Source organism: Macrobrachium nipponense, chromosome 2, assembly GCF_015104395.2.
Source record: "Macrobrachium nipponense isolate FS-2020 chromosome 2, ASM1510439v2, whole genome shotgun sequence".
In the NCBI taxonomy this organism is placed as follows: Eukaryota; Metazoa; Arthropoda; class Malacostraca; order Decapoda; family Palaemonidae; genus Macrobrachium; species Macrobrachium nipponense.
The window spans coordinates 56,319,876-56,336,326 of NC_087201.1; the positions used below are offsets into that span (position 1 = coordinate 56,319,876).

Sequence of the window (16,451 nt, forward strand, 5' to 3'; positions counted from 1 at the left end):
GTGAGAGGTTTTTCTCGAAAGGCTGCGGGCCAGATGTCTGGCCATCTCAGGAAATCTTCGTCTACAATTTACCAGGGGAAATGGATAGTCTACTGTGATTGGTGTTGTCGACAGGGTTTTTCTCCACCGAGAGTTTCTGTTCAGTGGATAGCAGATTTTCTGATCTTCCTCAGGGTTGAGAAAGGTCTTTCCATTTCAGCAGTCAAGAGGCTACAGAGCGGCCTTGGGCTTGGTTTTGCGCCTGAAAGGTGTGGACATCTCTTCATCCTGGTAAATCTCCTTGTTGTTCAGGAGTTTCGAACAGTCTTGTTCACCAAGAGAACTAAAGCCTCCTGCGTAGGATCTTTCATCCTGGGGAGTCGCACTCGAGCTCCATTCAAGCCCCTACATCGGTCATCAGGCTGGGATCTGACTCTAAATCACACACACTGAAATAAAGAAATCACGGACACAAAGAAACTTGCTTGGGAGGAGAGCAAAAACAACTGTTCCCCAAGGCAGTCAAAGAAAGACTGGTGTGTCATGAGATTCTATGACTGGTTGGTGACCAACTTCCACCTCGTATAAGCATGAGTTGCCAGATGCCACAGAATCCTTGCTTTACAATATTAGATTGTTTTTAACCAGTTTCCAGCTGATGCAAGAAAATGATCCTATTGTTAAGACCTCAGGTTTGTTAGCTATGAAAAATACAAATTTTTTAAAAATTTGTCATGTTGGCCTTGGCTCCTTCAAAAAGAGTCGGGGAGCTTCAAGGCCTAAGCTATGATGTTAAACACACCAGGGGCTCTGTGGCCTTTAAATTAATCCCGGAATTTTTGGCTAAAACCCAGAATCCCTCGGTGCATGATGACAGATTTTCCTCATTTTCTATTCCCTCACTGAATGATTGTGGACAACGATCCACAAGTTCTTGCTTTGTCCCGTCAGAGCACTATGATGCTATCTAAAGAGGTTTTGTCACCCAAGACCTAGGTGCCATAGACTTTTTGTTAGCACAGCCAGGTCCAGAGAGGAAGTGTCCAAGAACACAATTTCATTCTGGTTACATGAGACCACTGAACAGGCTTACTCCTCATAATAGTTCTGTCACTGAGTCTGTGCAGGATAGAGCATATGACATCAGAGGTATAAGTTCGTCACTAGCATTTAAGAACAACTTGTCTGTTCATAGAATTTTGAGTGCTGGTTGTTGGCTACATCATCCACGTTCACTTCCTTTTACCTAAAGGACATTGCCCACAGGTCCTTGGACACTTTTTCCTTGGGTAACTCACCCAGTGCCCCTTGCAGGAGAGTTTGTATCTTACCTAAGATGAATGTGCAGAAAAGAGAATGATCGAGTTGGCTGGCCTCTTTCTTTCTCTTTTTTTCCTTTCTTCTTCCTACAGCAGGTCGAAGAATAAACGCGTCACATGCTAGAATTGGTCTGATACAGGCGAGTAAAAGTACTTTACGTGTATCGTTTAATTTCATCAAAATGAGTCCAAGTTACCTAAATTACAACAGTTGAGAATTGCCAATTATTTTTGTTTTTTAGCAATAGAATCAAGTACATAATGTCACTGGAGTACAAATAACAAACATAATACTATACTATGACATGCTTCTTTTATGATTAAAAGATCCACAGTTGTACATACATATGTATATTTCTACATATAACACCTTGAAACAGGCAAAATCTTCTGTTGTTTCAGTTATAAATATACAAAAGTATAGTTATAAATATACAAAAGTATACAAAACTGTGGCTATTTTACTCACAAGCAATAACAATGCTAGATATCTATATAAAAATACTGTACAACATGACTAACCAATGAGCAGAAATATTTTATACTTTACCAAAATAAGTATTTCTTTATCCTTGGATGGTGCTTAAGCATTCAGAATCATGTTTCATCATACTAGAATAGTGGAAAGAATAGATACTTAACTACCACTCTCAACAAATCCATGCAGAGGTTCTGTATTCACCCGTAAGTTATTGATATTTTTAAGAAAGTTTTAGAAGGGGGAAGACATAAGTAAGGGATTAGATTTTAATAATGGTGTGGATCCAAGATATTTTCCCCTTTCACATGCAATCTTAAAATGTCTCAATAAATTTTCATAAGCTAACAATGAGTTAAGTCTTGAAATAGGCCCAAATACCAAACCTGGATGTTTTCCCTTTTTAGTTTTTTTTCTGATTCTAATAAATCATAATTATGTATACGTACCATAAAAACCAGGATACCTATAAGATTTCTTGTGGATACATATAATTAACTGGAACTATGGTTTAGGTACACAGGTACATGATGGTACTTTTTCATAGGAGTTATTATTCATAGTTTATTGTGCAGCATCTGTCAAAAGAACAAAAGTTCTTTGCAACATCTCTTCAACCTGATTACTTTATGGCTAGAGATAAGATTTCATTAACTTTAAAAACAAATCATGAGCACACAACTTGGTGTGGCCATAAATGTCTTTAAGAGTTTTCAGTGTAATTTTGAGTGAAGGGATTCTCTGGAAGACAGATAAATGCATACATCAATCTTTCTATCTTAAAAATCTGGTCACATTAGTTGGCTCCTCATGAAGGACAGATAACTGGTTTCCCTCTGATGGAAATCCAAACAATGACATGATTAAGGAAGTTAAGGATAATTACTGGTTTCCATATTCTCATAACCACAAAGCTGTAAGCTGAGGGACAAAGGTTTAACAACCCTAGAATCATTGGGAGGGAACAGAGGATGGTATTACCACCAAAGTAATAGGAACTATAAAATTCCTGAAAACTTGTGTTGGTTGTTAAATGAGACTTCTTACTGTACATGGTGTGCTTGAACCAGTGGGGCAGAATATAGGCAATGATCACAAGATCGTAAAGGCATAAGTCTTGATTCATGAGCAGTCTAGTGATAGTTTCAATACAAATTGGGTTAATGAAAAAACATACACCATAAAAAGTACCCTTCTCCTTCAATGATATTGAGCAAATTACTCACCCCAAAGAAGGGTTAATAAGGTGGCGAAAAAAGTACAACAGCCAGCAAGACTCTCAGAACACTGTAGAAACAATGTTACAGTGAAAGGTTTGTAGGACAGTAAGTGGATGTTGAAATGCCAGTATAAACTTGATGGAGGTTATTCAACCTATTTAACCTTATGACGGCGGAACTATTCTGTGGAGCTGGACCACGGATTCCAGGGGGGGCCTGGTTCTAGGAATAGAACTCTCGGCATTCTATCCAGTTTGCCCATAATGTGATTAGGATGGGGATAATTGTATTAACATAATACTCTTAGTCCTAGCAAGCGGGTTCTGCTTACACTTGGGCCATACTAATCATGTTATGCCATCCCCTTTTTTTTTAGGGTAGGGTAGGGATGCGGACATTTGGGAGTCCTTTCTCACTTGTGCCTTTGGCAGAAGATTTAACTTCGCGAAGGGCCAATGATATCTTTTCAAGAATTTTTTTTTTTTTTTTTTTTTTTTTTTTTGTAAAAACTCAAAATTTATGAACTGTGAAATAAATGATTTGAGTACCCCTGGGCCCCATGATGGAAAAACTACGGCACAGTTGATGACCATTGGCACGTCACTCCCGAATTTCCTAGGTACTGCCACAAGTAGTGAAAGTACTATAAAAGATACAAGGAACACCCTGTTCCAAGTAAAGCAGCAGAGCCAGAAAACCAAATAGAGTGCATAAATAAAAAAGAAACAAACAAAAATAAATTGGTAAACTCCAATATCGTAACAATGGAACCATATATGATGAACAATAATTCTGAATTAGAGACAAATAATCCTCCCAGCAATACAGAAAAATATAAAAATCATAATAGACAAGCAACATACATAAAACAAGGACCAAAAAGAAACAAAAATTACCGACTTAATCCCACATTGGTACATTTTGATGACCTCTTTGGACCAGATAATTGGTCAAGATTTCTAGTCCTCAAAGCTGACAACAAAATCTCAGCAGCGATGCTAGAAAACAAATTACTTAACATATATCCAACACAAGACAGGAATGAAGCGACACATCAAGGACAATGAATGGCTTATCCAAGTAACCAATAAAAAGCAGTCCACTGCCTTTTTAAGTATAACAGAAAATAAATAATATAAAGGTAATAATTACAAGCCACGAAACAATGAATTATGTACAGGGTACAGTCATCCTATCCAATAGCGAGCAGGAGCTTCCTTCAAAACAACTACTGCTAGACTCTTAAAATTGAGATATAACAAAATCCACGATTTAGAAATATACTCTATTTCAAGTAGGAAAGACAAAAGTAAAAATATCAACATTGCCAAAATAAAATTTACAGGCCAAGACTTTACCATTTAAAATAAAAATTCTTGGACAAAATAGAGAAGTTCGTCCTTTTGTTCCTAAACCATTACAATGTACACAGTGCTCAAGGTATGGACACACATACAAAAGATGCCGTAATAAAGCTATATGTGCAGTCTGTGCATCAGATGACCATACCACTAATTGGAACTGTAATCAATCAAAATGTATTAATTGTGGACTAGCCCATCACGCAAAATCTAAGGAGTGTTCATTTTACCAATATAACACAGAACTTCAGTTGTTAATAAATAGGACAGGAATGTCAGTCATGGAAGCCAGACTTGAGCTAAAAGTAAGAGGCGTTAACAATCCATCCAAAACCCCCACCTTTTCAAATGTGACTAAAAATCAAGACATCAAACAGCACAATGACAAACAAGATAGTATAAACAGGGAAACTGGATTTCATACCAATAATACTGAAACACAAAATAAAAGTGATATTACAACAACCAATACCACCACTAACATAGATGATTCAGTTATCTATGGAAAAGAACTTCCAATAGAAGAAGAATTAAATAATGATGATAATCGAACTGGCAAAAAGAAAAGAATTCTAGAAAGAACCCCACCTAAGGGAAAAAAGGTAAATATTGAAAATTACAATCAATCCAGAGAGACTCCAACTACACCAGGAGAACATTTTAAAAAAGATATTAAACTAACCTCATCACAAGTGGAAATACACAATTACCCTCAATCTCAATCAAACAGCCAACATCTGGACAGTAAAGATCACTCTTTACAAGTTCCATCAAATAATACTAATGAAAATCATACCATTAAACCAAACCAAAATATAACTATCACCCCCCCAACCATCCACAAGACCGAAATATCCCATTAACAACAACAAAACAAATAACCCCTCAAACCAACAGTCCTTATCACTACAGAAAAGGAACAATAGAATTACAAAACCAGAAATTTCTAAGCTAGACCAAAAACTTCTGAACCAATAATTAACATTACCAAACATGCTTCATCTTGTGGTTGTAATGAATGCTTTGTAAGTACATATAACCAACTAACTACCAAGACAGAGGACACAGTACGAAATTGTATTGACAATTTTACCAAATTAAGGAGGTGCCCTTTAACACCAACATGAGAACGAATTATGTTCTGAATCCTTAAAATACAAAAAGGAAATTATAAAATCAAAAATAGGGACTTATTAATATTCAACTATGAAAAACAAACAACTGCAGAATCTAATAACCAACATACAAATACAACGATTAAAAAAACCACAAATAAATTCAAATGCATATAAACTACGAGATAAAGTAAAATCAGCAATCAATTTACAGAATTTAACACCAATTCCTCCCAATAATGGAATATAAAATCATTCAATGGAATATAAATGGTCTCTTAACCCGACTACGTCTGGGTGAATTACAAAGAATCATACGAGACCACAACCCAATGTGCATATGTCTACAACATATAGGAAGTAACCCTACAAATATCCAACACTATAAAATTGCCTGTTATTCACCAACTGACGGTGGAAAATTAGGCACAGCCATATACGTTCATATAGCATTACATATGAACCTGTTGACATACCATCTATGCCATATCAAATAACATCAATTAAACTGTATATGCCTGATAAAAGTAAAATTACTATTTGTAATTTATATAACCAACCAAATTTCAATGCAAATTTCAGTGATTTTTCTGAACTTATTAGCAAAAGTATACAGGAACCACTACTTATAGTAGGAGATTTTAATGCACATAATCCATTATGGGAATATTAATAACCCACTGACACATCCGGAATCAACATAGAGAATACTATAATGAAACACAACCTGTATTGTCTCAATGAAAGTGAAGTTCCAACATATTTTTCAAATACACACCTAACCTTTTCTTCAATTGACATTTCATTATGTTCAAATGATGTAGCGGAGAAATTTGAATGGAACGTCCTAGACGATTCATACACAAGTGACCATTTCCCAATCATTCTGAACTACTTAAGTAATGTCAAAATATTGCCACCTACAAGATATATATCCAAAAAGCTAACTGGGATAAATATTTCCTATACACACGAAACATACCACCATTCCCACATAATGAAGATCACAATACTACATGTGAATCCTTCTCAAACTTCATAATAAATGCTGCAGATAAAAGTATTCCAAAACCACAAAACACATTCCACAAAATCCCCTGTCCCATGGTGGAATCCAACATTAACAACATTAAGTAAAATAAAACATATATTGAGTCGCAATCTAAACAGACTCAAAACTCGCCTAAATCACTCAACAAAATGCCCTATAGTATAAACATATTAAACAAAATAGTTATAACAACATAACAATTAACCACATTAAACCACTATATAACAAATATACAGCCAAATTTAGAAAAACGGTAATAGCTGAAAAAATCGCATCATGGAAGGAATATGTCTCAAACATATCTTCAAACACATCCACAAGGGATGTCTGGCAAAAGATAAGGAAAATCAATGGAAAACATATAAGACCTCCAAGAAGTGCAATACATTTAAATGGAAAAATATACCATGATACTTATGAAATATCAAACATAATTGGGAAACATTTTGAAAACATCAGTGCTTACTCCAGCCTAGATACACATTTTCAAAGTATCAGAAAACAAAAAGAAAATATAATACTCAATTTTGAAACTCTTGAAGACCTGGAATATAACTATATTTTTAACATGGATGAACTAGATAATGCCATCAACTCTTGTCATCCCTCTGCACCAGGATATGATAAAATATCATTTGAAAATGATAGAAAAATTAGCTCCTATAGCTAAATCATATTTATTAAAATTTTTTTACAATAGTATCTGGCTAAAACGTGTCTTTCCTGATAAATGGAAACATGCCATAATTATTCCAATAAATAAACCAGGAAAGGATGCAAGTAATCCATCCAATTATAGACCGATATCTCTAACAAGTTGCCTATGCAAAATCTTAGAAAAAATGGTTAATGCACGATTAACGTATGTAATAACCAAAGAATCCATTTTAACACCAACACAATCTGGTTTCAATAGCTGGCAGATCAACCCTAGATCCCTTAACACATTTAGAAGATCATATCAAAAAAGGCTTTGAACAAAAGAAATTAACAGTAGCTATATTTTTTGATATAGAAAAAGCATACGATACAACATGGAAACATAACATCATGCAAAAACTCCACTCCAAGGGACTAAGAGGCCACTTACCAATATTTATTAAGAACTTCTTAACAAACAGAACTTTTCAAGTAAGAGTAGAAAATTCCTACTCAGTAACCTATAAACTGGAAGAAGGAATCCCTCAAGGTAGTGTCTTGAGCTGTACATTGTTTGCTTTAGCAATCAATGACATTACTATAAATTTACCAAGTGGTGTAAAAAACAGTTTATATGTTGATGACTTTGTCATTTACTATACGAGTAGTAATCTGAGACATGCTCAGAGAGTTCTCAGTACTGCCATTTCAAATATATGTAGTTGGGCAAATTCAGTTTGGATTTAAATTTTCAACTGATAAAACAAAAGCAATCGTCTTCTACAAAGACAAAAGGTGGATGAAGAACCAAACAATCAAACTGCATCTTTATAGCACTGAAATACAATTTTGTACAAAAATCAGTATCTAGGAGTAATATTTGATCAACATTTAAATTGGAAAGAGCACATCAAATACATTAAAGCCAAGGGCATTAAAGCCCTTGCCATATTAAAAAAGTTATCACACACTAATTGGGGAGCAAAGCGAGACATTTTATTAATGATATATAAGGCAACAGTCTTATCCATAATAGATTACTGCTGTCCAATATATTCATCCGCCTCAGAATCTGCATTAAAATCTCTCGATGCAGTGCACCATGAAGGCGTGCGATTGTGCACAGGAGCTTTCCGATCGTCCCCAACAAACTCACTTTTGGTGGAGGCAGGTATTTTGCCCTTAAAACATCACCGTAATTTAATAACAATACAAAGAGGTCTTTCAATGCAAGCGGGATCGTCTCCTGCAACTTACTGCTTCCAAAACTGTAATCAAGTAACAGCAGTTAATAGTACTAGCTCTTTCCCAAAAAAGAGCTAGATACATAATGAACATACATAATATGAATCCAATTTTCACCCACCAATGGAATTGCCACCACCATGGATTTTAAATAGAGTAAAGATATGTACCTCCCTGTCTTACCTACTCAAAAAACGAAAATGGACAAGTACGGAAAATGTACCGCCAACATGCTTTGTGGAGCACATTAGAAGAAAAGGCGACAAATTTATGATATATACAGACGGCTCCAAAAATAATGTTGGAGTAGGAGCATCTGCATATTCGAAAAATATGTTAAGTAAAAAAAGCCTACCTTCAATATCATCAGTATTTACTGCTGAAGTCACAGCCATACAGATGGCTCTAGATATGATATCTGAGGCAAAAGCAAGTGTCTCTGTAATTTTCAGTGACTCACGTAGCGCTATAGATGCAATAGGACAGTATAAATCAGGAAACCAAATAGTACAGGAAATTCAAATAAAAATTCATCAACTCCTCCAATCAGGAATATCAATGGAAATATGTTGGATCCCAGCACACGTGGGAATAAAAGGAAATGAATATGCAGACTCTGCTGCCAAATTAGCCTGCACTATCCCTCCAACAATTTCATATGCCCCAGTGTCAGACTGGGTAAAATCAGTTAAAACATTAATTTACCAGGATTGGAAAGAAGAATGGGCCTCGGTGCCAACAACAAACAAACTTAAAAATATAAAAACTGAAGTCTATGCATGGAGGACATCCTCACAGGAGGAAAGAGCAAAAGAGGTGATCCTAGCAAGGCTACGTATAGGACACAAGATTCTCACATGGTCACTTGATGTCAACACCACATGCTGACCCAGTGAAATGTAACAGATGTCAAACACCCATGACAGTACAGCATTTGCTTGTTGAGTGCCCAAATTGGACCCAGCAAAGATCTATTTATCTGCGGAGTTCAGAAATGAAAAATATTCTTGCGGAAAGCAGGGATTTTTCAATTAATAAAATCATAAATTTTTTAAATAAGACGGGTTTCTCTAAATAAAGTCTAATTTTTTTTTTTTTTTTTTTTTTTTTTTTTTTTTTTTTTTTTTTTTTTTTTTTTTTTTTTTTTTTTTTTTTTTTTTTTTTTTTTTTTTTTTTTTTTTTTTTTTTTTTTTTTTTTTTTTTTTTTTTTTTTTTTTTGTTTTTTTTTTTTTTTTTTTTTTTTTTTTTTTTTTTTTTTTTTTTTTTTTGTTTCTCAGGATATTTGATTTTTTTTTTTTTTCCCCTGAGACCAGCCCGAGAAGAGTCTACTTGAGACTCAGAGGTCTGGAAAAACTAACACCTATTAATACTAAAATAATTAACCTTATGACGAACACTGGTGATGACACAAAATCAATCACAGCAAACAATTATGTGGCAACTTGATCAAATTAATTCTCCTACCAACATATTCTATAAAAGTTGAGACTCCTTCCAAGTGACAAGTAACACTGACTACTGTTATGTAAGATCATTGGGTGGTTTGGAAGTTCACATAATATTATATAACGATTACTGTCGTTAATTTTCAATTTGCCTATAGTAAAATCAGGAAATTACAAAGAACCATTAACACTGTCTTTTATGTCTTACCTTCAAAGTTTGCCTACTCAATCTGTTCCAGAATACTATTTACAAATCTCAAAGTAGAATACGTAACTGTTTTCTACTCTTATTCATCTACTAAAGTTAACTGGGCTCTTCTTTTCTGAAATAACAATGTGGGAGAATAGACAAGGAAATTCAGTCCTGAAACTTTTTTCTGGGGCACATGATAATGTCTAATACACCTCTGCCCCTCTTACATCCTCCACCTAATAATGCTAGAGGCCTCTCTCACCCTAATGAAAATTCAGTCCTGGGCACTTCCTTCCCAATTATTTACTTTGCATTAATATGGTTCTTACTACAGTAAAAGTAGCACAAAAGATTTTTACTTTTCTGTCCCTCTGTCCATGCTAATAATTTCTTTAGAAGTGTCGTTTAAGTAGGTATATATGCTATATCCTCCTCTGAAACAAATGAAATTTCTAAAATTGCCCCAATAAATATCAAGTTCAATAAAAATGTGCCTTAAAAATAAACATGAGCTTCCCATTCCATTTTTTATGGCACCCACACACATTTTACAGCACAGGTATTAAAAATTATTTTGATAAAATGCATTGTGTCATCATAATCTCCGAGGTTAAATTCCATGTCATAAGTCAGTGTTATCTGAATATAAAAATGAAAATAAATTTCATACATGAAGTGCTACATTTTGAGAGGTCATACCAAAGAATTTTCTCGTCCTCTTGTAAATTGTAAATTTTTTACTCAAATTACCATCTCTACAGCTTCAAATGCATATCTTTATGATTTTTGGCCTTCTGAGATTTCAATCCTGCTACCTCCATATCTACCAACTCTCAGTGTCTGCTCCTCTCCACATCTCAGTACTACATATGCCCAAACCATCTGAATCTTTGACATCTCGGTCTACTACCCAGCCATGTCCCCACCTGCTCTAAATTGACATCCTCTTCATGAAGTAGTAGTCTCCATCAATAGTATTATAGAATGGAATAAAATATTTAGGCCAATGGCCAAGCTCTGGGACCTATGAGGTCCATTCAGCACCAGAAGGAAAATTGGCAGTAAGAAGGTTTGAAAGGTGTAACAGAAGTAAAACCTTGCAGTTGCACTATGAAACAATTGTTAGAAGGTGGAAAGTCAGATGAAAGAAAGTATATGAATGGAGGTATGCACAATAATGGGAATGAAATAGGTAGCAGCTTGGGGAATATCTGGTCCATATTACACTATTTCTCAGTCTCAACACTGCCTTTACTCCCAACACAGAATGGGGAAGGTAAATGATTATTCCTCTTCCTTTAATGCCCACTACAGCCATTCACTGTGCTCATCCTTACTCAACCTATCCAAGGACCAACTCCTCTATGCCTGCAATGATTGTTATCCACAGTGGAAAAAAGAGGGGAACATATACAAGACTCAAAACCCAAGTCCTTCCATAGAAATTTGTTTGAAATGCCAGTCTGGAATGAATAGTTTTTCAGTTGCCCTTCCAAATCAATGATGTCCTTTAGACAGGGTTTCCTTGGACCACATTGCCCTCAACCAGTCTGAGAGCCTTAAAACCACAGAAGCTCAAGCACCACCGCCACCAAAACAGTGTTATACACATTGGAAGAATCACCAATTCTCCCTCTCTCTGGCTATGAAAAGTTCCTTGTTGAATGAGTCGTTAACATGCTCAACTACTGATCTCAGGGTCCAGATTCGATTCCCCGCTCTGCCAACAAGGATCCAGAGAAATTGATTTCCGGTGATGGAAATTCATTTATTGATGTGGTCCTTTTGCTAAGTAACCAATTGGTTCCTAGCCAAGTAAAAATATCTAATCCTTTGGGCCAGCCCTACGAAAGCTGTTAATCATATCAGTGGTCTGGTAAAACTAAGAAATACTTAACTTTACCTGGCTATGATGTTTGGAACACCAATATCCACTGTCTTTATGGTAAAAATGACTGTGCAAGCATAGGAAATGATGAACTTACATGTCCAGAGTTGTTGTCACTTGATGCAAGTGGCGCAGTGCTCATAAACCACAGAAGCTTATGTGCTGGCTGAGGGAGTGAGCCAATGGGAGTGCTAATATAGGCGTCCCTTGCCCAATCAAAAAATTTTCCCATGAGAAGCGTGTCTCAGCAACCAATCATTGGGTGTCATAAAAACCTCCTGTAAGACTCCCAGCCAGTCTATCCAAAACAACATGTGTCTGGCCGTGATTGTTGTATTGGTAAGTGTGTAGTATTCTCACTAGTAATGGTATTTCCATTATTTTGTACAATACACTGTGCTTCTTCACCTTCTTCATCTATTTTCAATTTATTATTATCATTATGATTATATGATATTTATTACTATTATTATTTTTATCAATAGCACTTACTGTATTTTTTTTACACAAACTGAAGGGGGGGGGGGGGGGCGGCCAAGGGGGGGGGGGGGGGCAATTCGTATGTTTGCATGCAAGTGCACCACACTTTTTTTATTTTGGGTCAAAATATTCTGAAGGGCAGGGCTTTCATATGGTGCTTAGTTGAAATCAACATGTTTTTCAAGAAGCAGAGTCATTGTTGATAAACTTTAGGAGTATTTTTCTTATTCTTAAAAAAGTGGCGCTTGAGCCGCTGTGGTTTTAAGGCCCTCCAGTATCTTTGAGGCCAAGACCAGATCTCAATTCTTTCCTGAAATGGTTCTTAAGCTGTAGCAACTGTCATCCTTTCATGTTTTGTCCTTTCCCTTTTGCTGCATGGGTTAAGCCTGCATCCACTAATTCTCATGCCCTGAATCCATGACCACTGCTGAATTTACCACTCCCATTATACAGCTTAAACTCAGGTCACTGAAAAGAGAACCTGTCTCATAATTACCCTGCAGCAATACAAGCTGCTATGACAACTCCAGGAAAAGCAAAATCAAAGTCTTAATCAAATATCACCATCTGGGTGTAGATATTGAGTCCACCAACCCAGAGAAAATTGCCAAGATATCCAGTCCCGATGCAGAACCAGTAGATATGGAACTTATAACTAGTACGTACAATCCTTGGATTTCTCAGACTATGTAGCCATAAAAGAACCTGATGGATTCCTTATGTGACAACCTTCCTCCAAACATGGTGCAACACATTTTGTTGGGATCATGTCAAGACTAGCGAACCCATTATATTTAACACAATATTATACTTACCTCTAAAATATATATACTGTATACACATACGCACATATTAATATTTATAATAAAATATATATATGTAAATATGTGTATATATACTATTCATATACTATTTATAAATCAAAGTGGTATAATATTGTTTTGAAAAATAGTGGGTTCACTAATCTTGACATGATCCTTTTGTTGCACCATGGTGACATTTGGTAATCTCTCTTCTACTATGTAATGCTCAGCAAGTATACAAAATCAGACACAAAGATGCAACAAGGCACATTAATAAATAAGATTAATAGCCCTTATCACTCCCAACAACTGACTGACTACAATATCATCCTTCAAATTATTATTGGCATTTATTTAGTTCAATCAGCCTCTCAGGGGATGGCCCAAACAATTTCCTTTAGTAAAATGTAAGATTGATTAAAAAATTTTAAAATGACTAAAAGGCAACAATAGTAAAACCTGTTCTACAATAATTCAGAAATATGCAACCATGAAAAACAAAATACTACGCACATACACGAAAATTATAAAATGCGGTCATAGTATAAGAGGTGAATACTTGCTGGTTACACCCGCAATCACAAACAAAAATTCAGCCACTGCATTTTGAAAAGTTTTTGAATAACTAATAACAATAAATTTCATTACATTACAAAGATAAATAACAGAATAAGAAAGTAGGAAAAAAAACCACTTATATGAAACTAAGTTCAGGAATATGTGTTACGCAAGTGATACACGAGTCCCAAAGAGAATTGAAAAGTAGCTAAACTTAGCTAAATATTGTACTACTGGTTGGAGCAGCAATTTAAAAGTAAGTCTGTTTTCCCTGCACCAGCAATTTCAAATTTTATTTGTTTTCTTCCACCAATGTACGTAGAACAAAGAGGTTTGTTATTAGTACAGTATTGCCACACCAAAGACAAGGATTGAACCAGAGGTCTGTTGTTAGTAATACACCCAAGTCTAATTTGCCTGCTAGATTGATGCACAAACCATTCAGGCATTATGACTAAAATCCTGTTCAATTAATAGGATAAATGTTGATACTCTAAATAATCCTGAGGAAAAACTCTTTAGTTAACAAAATTTTGCTTAAAAGCTGTGAATGTTACAAGCTCGTGTAAAAACAAGACACCGTAACTTAAGAAGTTTTAGTAAATAAATACCTTAAGTTGTTAATGTTTGTGCAAACTTGAGTCAAAGCCATTATCATTCAGTCATACTGAAATTACAGTATAATCTCTTTATGGACTGATTTCATTAACAATAAGCTTAATTGGACCATACCTTTTTAAGTGTCATCTGCAATCCACTACATTTTTTATGTCTAATATCTAGACTTGAGGAGTTTGATGTATAATCAGCCATATAGTGTAACAAATTCATGGAACTAAAACAATTAAAACTGCAGGAACAGTGTAGTACACTAGTTTTTAGGTATGGGTAAATAGTATCATACTAATGAATGCTTTGCTTCCATCTTTGTCAATCTTTGTTATATGCTTAACTGTACACTATAATATTTTACACTCAGACTTCATCTGCATAGATGAGTTTAGAAAATTCTTTTGCAGCTACTGTTATATCTGGATATTTAAATGTATAACCTGTTTCAAGAGCTTTTTTAGGGATCACCTTTTGTCCTTCAGTCATGATCTTGCCTCGCTCTTCACTAAACAACATATTAACCGCAAAAGTTGGCAAAGGTATAAAAGATGGCCTCCACAGAGCTTTTCCAAAAGCATTTGCAAAGTCTTTGTTGGAAATTATTTGTGGGGCAACACCATTCATCACCCCACTAATACTTTCTGTTTCAATTGCATGGATGAAGAGTCCTACTATATCATTAATGTGAATCCATGGCATAGGTTGATTACCATGACCAACAGGTCCACCTAGTCCACAAAAAAATGGAAAATAAAGCTGTTGAACCATGCCACCCTGACGTCCGAGAACCACACCTGAAAAAGATAAAGATCAGAATTTTCATAACATTATTTCCCAACAGAATCCCTTTTACTTAGCTTTCATCATTCACATGAGATAAAAAAAGGTCATAAAATTAGAGAGCTATGTTCCCTATGAACAACACATTTCCCACAGTAATGACGAAGGGCCTACATGCAAAATATGGAACACTTTGTGACTGAAGGTAGATCCTGCTCAAGAAAGTAAATGTATTTAAGTTGTAACATGGAACCCTAGAAATACATCAAGTATTACGTGATGACATATTGTTAGTTTATTGTTAATAGATAGTGGTAGTTTAGCCAATGATAAACTAAATTTTTTTCAATAAACTGCAATGCTCTTAAAAATTCAATGATCATATACTAAAAATCATGAGACTGATAAAATTTTCCTCATTAATTTGTTTACATAACTTGACATTGGATGTTGGTTAAGTTTGAACAAGGGCATAAAGGAAGTCTAGATATTAATTTTAAAAAATTGTTTTGCATATTTGTAATTTCCCTCTTAAAGGTGTAACATTGCAAAGTATGAGCCAATATTGACAGTTGGGACTTGAGGGTCTGCCCACACACACACTTACATCAGTGATACGTCTTCCTTTGACAAATTTCTGTCTGGGCAATTTCATGACTAATGAAATGAACACTATATGAAAAATATTTGATTGTATACTATCATATCATATCAATCAGGAAAGATATTATATTATCTAAAAAATTTTAGCAGACAGGAAATGGAAATTACCTAAAAAAAAAAACCTTATGTGCTTATGACATGCTCACACAAACCACATTTTATAGCATAATGAACATGAAAATTAACCCTTACAAAATGCCCTAAATATATGGTAAGCACACCCTTAGCTAGGCTACATTTAAGGTTGGATAATAAAAAAAAAAATAAAATCATAGTAAGAGGATGATAAGCATATGCATTTGGTATAAGATGAAAAATTCTAAACAAAAAAATTCTGTACTTCCCATGGGAATTTGAAAGTAAATATTTCCAACCCTGTGTAGGGCCTCTTTTCCAAATGACAGTTGTGAATGTTTTTCTAATATTTTTTCATTTTATTTTGGAAAATTATAATTATAGCTCACACATTTTAATAACAGATAAGAAGCAAAATCAGTAACAAATTCTGAATGTATTTATGCCAAAATATTTACAAGGCTTCTTGGGATAGGGAGCTGCAGTACATTTCTGCATGAAATCTCCAAGTCAGACTGATTTCTCTGTATGCATCCAGTACAGACTA

The 16,451-nt window shown here is 35.0% G+C and overlaps 1 protein-coding gene and 1 long non-coding RNA gene across 3 annotated transcripts in view; both read right to left on the reverse strand.

Moving 5' to 3' along the window:
• Window positions 1-1,452: 1,452 nt before the first annotated feature.
• On the reverse strand, window positions 1,453-12,475 carry LOC135220595 (uncharacterized). The gene is made up of 2 exons (XR_010315730.1): window positions 9,791-12,475; window positions 1,453-3,159 (listed from the first exon to the last, which is right to left on the reverse strand). It is a non-coding gene; the product is annotated as an uncharacterized LOC135220595 (long non-coding RNA).
• Window positions 12,476-12,487: 12 nt separating this feature from the next.
• Window positions 12,488-16,451, reverse strand: part of LOC135220594 (epimerase family protein SDR39U1-like) — a 60,011-nt gene continuing 56,047 nt past the window's right edge. For both annotated transcript variants that reach the window (XM_064257863.1, XM_064257862.1), the window contains one exon: window positions 12,488-15,180. In XM_064257863.1, the coding sequence (XP_064113933.1) occupies window positions 14,750-15,180 (431 nt within the window). In that variant the 3' untranslated portion in view covers window positions 12,488-14,749. The remainder of the gene's footprint in view (window positions 15,181-16,451) is intronic.